The 10,656-nt window shown below is 35.5% G+C and overlaps 1 protein-coding gene across 1 annotated transcript in view; it reads right to left on the bottom strand.

The window, feature by feature from the left end:
* The window catches only part of N4BP2 (NEDD4 binding protein 2), a 109,240-nt gene that overhangs the window by 92,211 nt on the left and 6,373 nt on the right, over window positions 1-10,656 (bottom strand). The window contains exons 2-4 of the mRNA XM_007947144.1: window positions 7,256-8,411; window positions 4,560-4,684; window positions 2,740-2,828 (exon numbers count right to left, since the gene is read on the bottom strand). Of these exons, the coding sequence (XP_007945335.1) occupies window positions 2,740-2,828; window positions 4,560-4,684; window positions 7,256-8,411 (1,370 nt within the window). The remainder of the gene's footprint in view (window positions 1-2,739; window positions 2,829-4,559; window positions 4,685-7,255; window positions 8,412-10,656) is intronic.

Genomic DNA, 10,656 nt, shown 5'->3' with positions numbered 1-10,656 from the left:
AGCCACTCCTTGGAAGGAAGATGGGGCAATCTACTTCCATAGTGATACAGCCTCGGAAACCCAAGGAGGGGTTGCTATAAGTCGGGTCCAACTCAACGGCACATAACAACAACAACAGCATGATAAGCAGGAATCCTTTATACTTATAAAAATAGGGTTGGGAAGAGCTAAGGAATTGATACTGAGACAATACAGCTTTATAGTTTCCATTACCATATAAGAAAAAAGAGAAATGGAATAATAAAAGCCTGAAGATGAAAAGGAGAAAAATGGCAATTCAGAAGCCTTCTTTATTTTCTACCTATGAAAATAAAGGTTAAAAAACTTTAAAAGATGACAGCAGAAATCTAAAGAAGACCTTCAAGTAAGTCATGTAATGATAAGGGGGAAAAGCAAGACCCCATGGTGAATATCTTACTTCAGATATTAGGAACTTCTAAAGCCAGAAAGGGAGCTCTGGTAGTGTAGTGCCTAAGGCACTTGACTGCTAACCAGAAGGCTGGTGGTTCAAACCCACCAGCCCTCCTCGGAAGGAAGATGGGGCAATCTACTTCCATATTGATACTGCCTCAGAAACCCAAGGAGGGGTCGCTATGAGTTGGGCCGACTCGACGTTACATAACAACAACAACAAGGCCAGAAAGGAAACCTAATCTCAGCTCCCAATGCACAAACATTGAGTCTGTTTATTTTACTATTCTTGCCCAGAAGCAAAATCTCATTTGCTTTCAAAAGACCCAATTTTCTTCAGAATAGTGAAGAATCTCACCTTCAAAATAGCAGAACTGCACTAGACATAGGAAAGAAGGTAAAGAGAGGCTTGATGTGTTGAGGACTATAAAAAGGAAGTACCATATTCATTCATTAAAGGAGCATTAACTGAGCTCCCATATGTCAAGCATGTGCTAGTCCTAGGGGAAAAACCCAAAAAACACCCTATGTTCACGAAAGATTCACTCAACAAATAGATGCTCAATGAATATACGGCTACTATACACCAAGGAGCTCTGGTGGCATAGTGCCAAAGGCATTTGACTGCTGACCAGAAGGCTGATGGTTCAAACCCACTAGCCACTCCTCGCAAGACTGGGCAATCTACTTCTACAGAGATACTGCCTCAGAAACCCAAGGAGGGGTCGCTATGAGTTGGATTCAACTCGAGGGCACTGAGGTTGTTGTTTTCTTTTAATATGGCAAGCATAGTGCTATATACCCTGGGGTCTCAGTGATGAATAAAATGTAACATCACCCTAAAAAACAGAGAGATGGCACAGAGCCAAATCCAGCTAGTGTCTATACAGCCTATGAGTTAAGAATAGTGTTTATATCTTTAAAGGATTGTTAAATAGATGTGTGTGTGTATGTGTGAGTGTGTGTGTGACAGCTGTATATGGACTACAAAGCCTAAAACATTTACTACTCTGCCCTTTGTAGAAAAAGTAAGCCACATTCAAACAGTCAACTATACAAGATCAACATCCAATGTCTACACAAAAGCAAAGATAAGAAGGAAGAAGGGGCAGAGAAACTAGATGGATGGAAATGAAGCAGGCAGGGTGGAAATTTTAAGAGTGCTGACAAATTACAGGGACTCTAACCAGTGTCACAGAACAATTTGTGTACAAACTGCTGAATGGAGATCTTATTTGCGGTGTAAACTTTCACCAAAAACACAATATTCAAAACAATTTAGCCAACCCTCAGCCAAATAATTTAAGGCACTTGACTGCTAACCAGAAGGCTGGCAGTTCAAACCCACCAGCCGCTCATCGGAAGGAAGGTTGGGCATTCCTACTTCCGTAGTGATACTGCCTCGGAAACCCAAGGAGGGGTTGCTGTGAGTCGGGGCCAACTCGATGGCAAACAACAACAACAACAACAACAGCCTAATAATTAAAAACAAGATTGGTTACTGCTATGACAGGAGTAAGCCAGGATATCATGAAAACAGAAAGACTACCTAACTCCACCATATAGTAAATTAATGATTGAGAACTTCCTGAAAGGTGATGTCAAAGCTTAGGCAAAATAAGTAACTATAAGTTACATAAAAGTAGACAGAAGGAGGAATGACAAAGAGAGAAGCATACTCAAAGGGCTAGAAATTAAAAGGAATCTGGTTAATTTGAAGAGTTACAAACAGTTCAACTTACAGAATTCTGAATTTCTTAAAATAGCAAATTTCAAAGGCATTTGGGAACAAACAACAAGCAAATTTTTACTCTGCCAAGTAAGGGCACTAAAAAATAAATAAGTTACATATATGTAATTTTATATATATATATAATATACAGTGCACATATATATTATATTGTATGTATATTATTGTGTGTGTATTCTGTATTATATTGTGTGTATATATTATATATGTAATTATTTTACATATATACACAAAAAAAAGTATGGGAAAAATGCAAAAAGAAAATCAAGGAATGGGGTTACCCACAAGAAAAAAACTACATATATACAAAAAAAAAAAAAAACCATAAAATTACAATACAACAACCTTTTCATAAAGACATGAAAAAACAAGAACACTCAGAATTTAGAACGTGAATAAATTTAGCTTTACAGAATAACTTAGCTATACTATTTTATTCATCTTATTTTGCTGAGGACCAAAGAAAGCTCAATTACAAATAATCTAAAGGTTGTTTGATGAGATTCTCTTATATAAGTAACATGCCCCAATAACTTCAAACTCGTAACAATAGACTTATGACAATTTATGGTACAAACCAAAGTAACATAAGGCCTCATTTCCCATGCCTGTAAGTTTGTATTATCTATTATTACAGGAGATACTTTCTTCTCAAATGCTTCTTTTGCTGAAAAACACAAACAGAAAATGAAAAAGTCATTTTCATAACAATATTAATGTTATCTTGATTTTTTTAAAATTTTGACCTTCTTTTTATAACTTAAAAACCATGTTGTTGTTGTTGTTGTTGTTGTTATGTGCTGTTGAGTCGGACCCGACTCATAGCAACCCCTCCTTGGGTTTCTGAGGCAGTATCACTACGGAAGTAGATTGCCCGACCTTCCTTCCGAGGAGTGGGTGGTGGGTTTGAACCACCAGCCTTCTGGTCAGCTATCAAGTGCTTTAGGCACTACACTACCAGAGCTCCCAATTTTACTCACTATTCTACTTTTAACTATATGAAAATACAGATAAATATCGCGTAATAAATAATAAAATTATGTAATCGTTAGGAAAAAGTATAAAATAAGAATTATCTGATCTAAGTTTATGTGTATATTACATGTATAAACCACAGAAACCCATTGCTTCACAGCAGAATTGTACTCCAGAGGGTTTTCAATGGCTGTCTGTAATCTCATGGAAACAGATTACTAGGTGCCTCCGAGAGTATAAATAACCTGTACAATCGTTCTAAGGAGTGTATCTACCTGATGTAAATGTTCACCCTATATGCCTGTCTACTGTTTGGCTGGAAGCCACAGGAGTGAGTTCAATTCCAGACCTGAAGGATAACTAGGAGCCACAGTCTCAGGGGTTTCACCAGGCTCCTTCAGACCAGTCAATCTGGTCTTTTTTATGAATTTGAGTTTTGTTCCATACTGTTGCCCTACTCTATCCAGGATCTCCTGCAGTGATCCCTTTCCTACTAGTTAAAAATGGTAGCTGGGCACCATCTATTTCTTCTGGTCTCATGATCATATAAACTGAGATTCGTGTGATCCACAGTCCCTTGGACTAATTGTTTTCAAGTGTCTTTGGTTTTCTTCACTCTTCCACAAAAACTATAGCCAAGAATTCCTATGGGCCAGGCAGCTCTACTCTGTCACATGGGGTCACTATGAGTCAGAATCAACTTGATGGCACCCAACAACAATAAAGATGGCAAACTCAAGCATCTCCCTCACAGAGCATTTATCATAAAAGCTAAGTAAATTATTGTCTTTATGTCTTAGCAAAAATTACCTACATAAAACTCAAATTATGCAAACAATTTGCATTAAATAAACATATAATGATAAAGCCATCTTCATTGACTAGGTAGTGGTACTAATAAGGAAATTAAGGTTTTACCCCTGACCTTCCTGAAGATTCAGTTTGAGAATTTTTCAGTCATTTTTACTCTCACACTAGCCTCCACAAGAATAAGACAATCTAGGGAAGCGCGATGGTTAACAACGTAAATTCAGTTTTTAGGAAACAGAAACCAGAACATACCAAACAATGGTAACCTCACTGAGCTATTCTGGACCCAAGCAGAAAATCCTCATAAAAATCCTAAGGAATAAGACTACTACTTTTACATCTTACTATGTAACATAATACCAGCCACTCCTGGGAAGGAAGGTCGGGCAATCTACTTCCGTAGTGATACTGCCTCGGCAACCCAAGGAGGGGTCTCTATGAGTCGAGGCCGACTCGACAGCACACAACAACAACATGTAACATAATAATTAATACACTTTCCACATATATTTTAACTTTTTAAAAGATATATGTCTCTCAAAATACAAATACCAAGTGAATTTTTACTTTATATTAATCTCACTAGTACCCAGAATCTGATGTCTATGCTTACCACGATGCTGGTTCCATTCATGTGCTTCTCTTAAGTACTTTACATCAAACTGGTACTGTCCATTTATATAAAAATAATCATCAGTACTAAGAATGACTCCACTTGGATTATCCTCTCGCAAAGTCCTACAAATAATAAATGGTATTGTTTTCATTAATTTTTCTTTCTAAATTCTTATTCCTAATTTTTACAAAGTCATGATCCAAATGAAAACTTCAAGAATATTTAAAGGAGGGAGAATATTGTAATACTCAAACAAATCATACTACAAATTCTCAAAGCATTAGTATGAAACTCCCATGAAAGTTGACCTAAGGTAGGTCTATTTTGCTTGATGTAAATTATTATACAGAAAATTTTAAAAGAAAATTATTAATGAAGTTTTGGAGATTAACAAATTTATAATTATCAAGAAGACCTAGCAATTAAAAATACTTTAAAACTCTTCAGAACTCTATCAGTCACAGATATCACCCTCATCCGGCCACTTGATACACATTGACCTACTTACTTCACCTACTAGAAGCTGGAGGTCACTTCAAGGTAGGCCAACTAACTACTAAGATGGAACAGGTTTTGAAATATATAATGCTCTCTGAATACTGCTATAAATTTGGTGAGTATGCCAAAAACATCTAAAGATATGTTAATCGATAATAGATTTAATAAGTTAAACAAAATTATACAAAGTTTAGACTGGTTTTCTTGACATCTCTTTTTCCTGATTCTGGAATTTCATCTTCGACATAACTGGGATTCATGCAAAAACTAAGCAAATAAAATCCAGGGACATTACTAACACTACTATTTTTAACCACTCCTCCTAAAATACATATAAATGTATCTAAATCTCAAACTGCTTTGAATTTATTTTTACTAACATCTACTATATGTCAGGCACTATTCTAGGCATTGAGAATGCATCAGTAAACAAAAAAGACAAAAATTCTTGCCCTCATGAGTTTACATTCCAATCAATGTTCACTTCATCCAACCTTCTAAGACTCCTGTATTCATGCCCTTCATTTCTAAATTCCCTCTTCTCTAGCACTTCTTCTTTTGTCTTTAAACATGCATTTATCTCAGCTATCTTAAAAAACTGTAGCTACACTTTAAAGATACCTTTCAATTATTACTTATCTCCTTCCCTTAAAGTGTTTCATAATCCATGCTTCCTCAATCCTTTACCCTCACAGCACAACAAAAAAAAATTTTTTTAAGAGATTCATTCTTGCCAATAAATCCAGAAACCTTTTTTTTAATCCCTCAAGCTTCTTTGAGCTTACACACAGGTTTAATACTAGGGACCATATTTTCTCCATGAAAACGATCTCAACATCTGTATCTTTGAACTATCCCAGTTACTTACCTTTATTCATTAAAAAAATATATTAAGTTTCAATTTTGTGAAAAGAACTTCTTTCTCCTCCCATGCTCTAACTATAGCTGCCTCTGACTGGAAGGCCCCTGAAACCTAGTTCGTCAAACCTTACAGCTCTACCACCTTTTTAATGTATCACTTGTAATTCGAATCTCTTTCACAAAATGCAAAACCATGACTAATTGTAAACTGTTATTCCATTTGAATGTTTTATTATTATTGTTGCTATTAATCAATGAAAAGACCATAATATGAGTCTACAGAAGAATATATTTCTAAGTATATGAGAATATGTGGAAATTTTCAGGAAGATAAATTCAGACAAAGAAAGCATATAAAAAAAACAAATGAAAATGAGCCTCTCTCTCCCTCTCTCATAAATATGTGTGTGTGTGTGTGTGTGTATATATGGTGTTAATGTTCTAGAATTTAAAGGATAAGGTGGGTGAAGACAGTGAAAACAAACTCTTTAATAAAGTGAGTGTCCCTGAAATCACAAAAACCTTCCTCTATCACTGACTCCAATCTCCCATACCAAGTGTGGTAGTTAAATTTGTATGTCAGCTTGGATGGGTCTGGGTGAGTGGCTGGACAGCTGGTGGTAGTTATTCTACATGATGAGACTAGCAATCATCTCCATGGTGGGATCTACCACAAGCAGCTGAGTAGCTGCCTTTGGGATGTAGTCTGCTTCCTGTATATAAGGAGAAGACTTGGGGATAGTCTCTAGCTTATGGCATGCTTGGACCCTGCATGTAGCCATGTCGTTGTTCAGCACCCTGCCATGCTCTGCTGACCTTGGGACTTACAATGGACTTGAATTAATGTTGCAGTTCTCTGAACTACTATTCTAATTCATCCTAAATTCTCTTCCCTCAAATTACACATTTCTAAAAGCTGTATTCAACAACATGCTACAATCCCAAATTTCCAACTCCCAGCAGAATTCTTCTATTTAAAATCTCCTTTCTACAAATTCAAAATCAATTATGGTTTTTTAACTCGATAATGGCATCCCTCTCCCAGTCAATAGTTTCCACATAAAACTATTTCTGTTAACCTTCCATATTCACAATCTTAGAATCATCTTTGATTTTTCCTCCTCTTCATTCTCTCAAAAATATTCTGAGATGAAAATGAAGGCATCTAGAGTAAACCATACTATTAGCTACAAAGTTAGAACAAATCAGTAAATGGAAATATTTTAGGGGTTACCAAACATCTTATTAAGCAACCTATTTCCTATATTCAATATGTATTATAAATGTCTGTGTACACATATTATACTTGTTTTTAACTCAATTAAACCACATACCTTGCCAAAAAAGATTTTCCTGATCCTGGAAGCCCTCTGAGAAGAACAAGAACTAGTCCAACATAACATGTTCTTTTCTTTCTTACAGCCTGAGAAACTGGAGTTTCTCGTACTTGGTAAGCACTGGTTCCCTCTTTATGTCTCCATATCTTGGTTTGGGAAGTATAAGAAATAACTGGAGATGGAAATGTATAGTTGACAGGTCTCCAGTGTGCAGCTGTTGTTACAACAGGAGTTACAAAGCCATGGTTTCCTTGAAAGAGCTCAAAAGTGGGAATCACTGGACTCCACATTAGTGAAGGTGGACAAGGAGGCAGCATTAAAGGAAGAGAGGTAAGTACTGGGCAGTAATTTACATCCTTCCCCTTTCTTGTCAGTTCAGTAGGCTTGTATGGCTTGAAAGTGAACCCTTCAGAAGGTACTAACACATCAGAGGCAGAAGTAGATTTTTGATCTCCAACTGTATCTAGTAAATCAAGCTCTGGATTCTGCACAGAAAGATTTAAAGAAGCCTGAGGTTCGTTGTCATCCCAATCTACAGGGGCTTGAGGAAACTGAGTCCCAACACATTGAGCTTTTAAAAGCTCTTTCTGTCCTTGACCGAGATTGCTACAACCCAGGATGGAGTCATTTGCCACATTTAAAGGACTATTTAGAAGAGAATCTTCTGGATGGTTATCTTCCAGTGCCAGTGTGTTATCCTTTGAAAAACTTTTGGACACATTCAAAGTTAAATGTGAAGTTAAGGAGTTTAAACTTAACGTAGAGGCAGAATTCAGTAAAATTTCATCGTTCAAATCCTTATTTTGTGAAGAAAGAACAGGAGTCAAGCTACTCGGATCTGAACTTATACACTCACGTGTGTCACTTAAACTATTAACATCTTGCAAGGGAAGAGATGAAGATACTTGGCCATTAGAACAGTCCAATGTCTCAAAAGCATCCTCTATTAAGCAATCAAAGTCTTCAGTTAGTTGCATGTCCAAAACAGAATCCAATATTGTATCTTTATTCTCTTTTTCAGGACACTTTTCCATTATATCAATTCCTGCTACACTTTCTTGGTTCTCAGAAGCAGGTAAGCTTTTTGAAAAGGATTCTTCTTTCTCAGCATCAGTGGCAGATAATTCTAATAAACAATCCATAGCATTTTCAACTGTGCAAAAACAACAAAAACAAAATATGAATCTACTGAATATAGAAAAATCAAATCTGATTATAATACAACTAAAATTATAGTAGAATACAGAGAAATCTGTATTCAACTCATTTTTAAAAAATTAATATTTTACCAATGTCCCTAAGCTGTAAATGTAGACATTGTTTTGTGAGCAAATGTCTTATTGTGTATGTTTTCACCAAAATAAAAGTAAATAATAATAATAATAATATTTTACCAATATATCCTAACCTCAAAGGTTAGGACCCACCAGCCACTCTGCAGAAGAAAGGTGTTGCAGTCTGATCCATAAAGATTTACAGTCTTAGAAACTCTATGGAGAGGTCTACTCTGTCCCATAGGGTCACTATAAGTCAGAAGCGATTCAATGGCAGTGGGTTTGGTTTTGGGTTTACTACATGTCATACGTATTCATCTTTGAATACTTTTAAGTGTTCAAAGGTGAATAAGGCATACTCTTTACTCCCCTCAAATAATTTTTCTATTTAGTGGAGGACACTAAAGAAAATTACAAGATAATTATACTATGATAAACAATAAGTAACACACGTTTTTAATAATGTAAAAATCCCATAGCAGTTTATAAGAGAGTAAGGGAAGATTTCACGTAAAGTGATATGCAAACTGGGATTGAAGAAATTGGCCAGTTCCAGAGGGGAAAAGCAAAGCCAGTCATGATAACAAAGAGCAATTTAAGGTAACAAGAGAAGTCAGCTGGAGTACAAACATGGTGGCTAGGTGGATGAGAAAAGGAGCTAAAGCTGCAGTGAGAGATTGTATGAAAAGGGGGAAGATCCTGGATGTCCTGTTAAGAAATATCCATTTTATTTTCTAAAAAAATGTAAAGAGAACCTACCAGCCACAGCACCAATGTACCAAGCCTTAGGCTAGAAACTTTATACACACCATCTCACTAAATCCTCAAATTAGAATTTGAATTATATTATTCCTATCAAACAGATGAAAATAATGAAGTTCAAACAGTACACTACCTTACCCCAAGTCACACAGATAATAAGTGACAAAGCCAGGACTGGTGTATCTGACACCAATGTTGAGCTCATTACATTATGACACAAATGGGGAGCCATTAGAAATTTTAAGTTATTTGAAATTTGGGGGATTTTTGTTTGTTTTATTTTCACGTTTTGGTTTAAGGACAATAAATCTGGAAAAAGCAGAGCACAGCAGATAGCAGCTCTGGGTATGGAGTCCAATTATACCAGCTTCTCTACTTGCTAATTATGACATTTTAAAAAGTTATTTAACCTCCCTATACCTCACTTTTTTTCATCTGTTAAAACAGGGAATAATAAAAGTACCTATTCTTACAGAATTGTTGTAAGGATTAAATGAGATAATCCATGAAAAAGTGTTGTGCACAAGGCATGGCACCTATTAAGCACTCAATTAATATTCCCTTAAGTAGAAAAATAAAGAGGGATTGGAGGGGAAAGGTCTGGCAGAAAAACCAGTTAAAAGAGTATAGTAATACTACAGACAGCAGAAGTCCTAACAATACAAAAAAAAAAAAAAAAGTAAGCTAATATAAGAGACATTTCTATGAGAAAATCTCAATGATTTAGAAAATCACAAAAGAACTCAATCAAAAAACATAAAATAACATGTACATAATGAAAAGCAGCACTAAGTTCAAAAAAGTTAAAAGATTAAGATGTATCTCTGTATTACATAAAGTCCTGACACACACTGTTGGACTATATCAAAACCATAATATAAAAACAACCATATATAAATACATAAATAATTTACACATAAACTAAAGAATTATATACAAAAATGTTCAACATTCTCCTTATGCAAAAATAAATTAATTAAAAGGTGCCATTTTACTACTATTAAAATCTTAAAAAATAATACTTCACAATAATGAAAACACTGTGGTGAAACCACTATTTTTATACACTGCTGGTGATATTACTAATTGTACACCTCTTTGGTAGGCAATTCAACAATATGATTTCAAGAGCCTAAAAGCACTTTTACCCTCTGCCCAAAGAGAATGAAATCTGGAACTAAGAAGCCAAAAGGGAAAAGTATTTGTACCAAGAAATTTCTCTGTAATATTAATCATTCATGAAAAACTTATACAGAGATGAATAAATTAGAATGCAACAACTTAGTTGTTGTTATTGTTGTTGTTGTTAAGTGCCATCCAGTCGTTTCCAACTCATAGTGACCCCATGCACAGCAGAACGAA

This window comes from Orycteropus afer, unplaced genomic scaffold (genome assembly GCF_000298275.1).
Source record: "Orycteropus afer afer isolate SDZICR_OR568_19922 unplaced genomic scaffold, OryAfe1.0 scaffold00176, whole genome shotgun sequence".
In the NCBI taxonomy this organism is placed as follows: domain Eukaryota; kingdom Metazoa; phylum Chordata; class Mammalia; order Tubulidentata; family Orycteropodidae; genus Orycteropus; species Orycteropus afer.
This window is presented reverse-complemented; position numbering and strand designations above follow the sequence as displayed.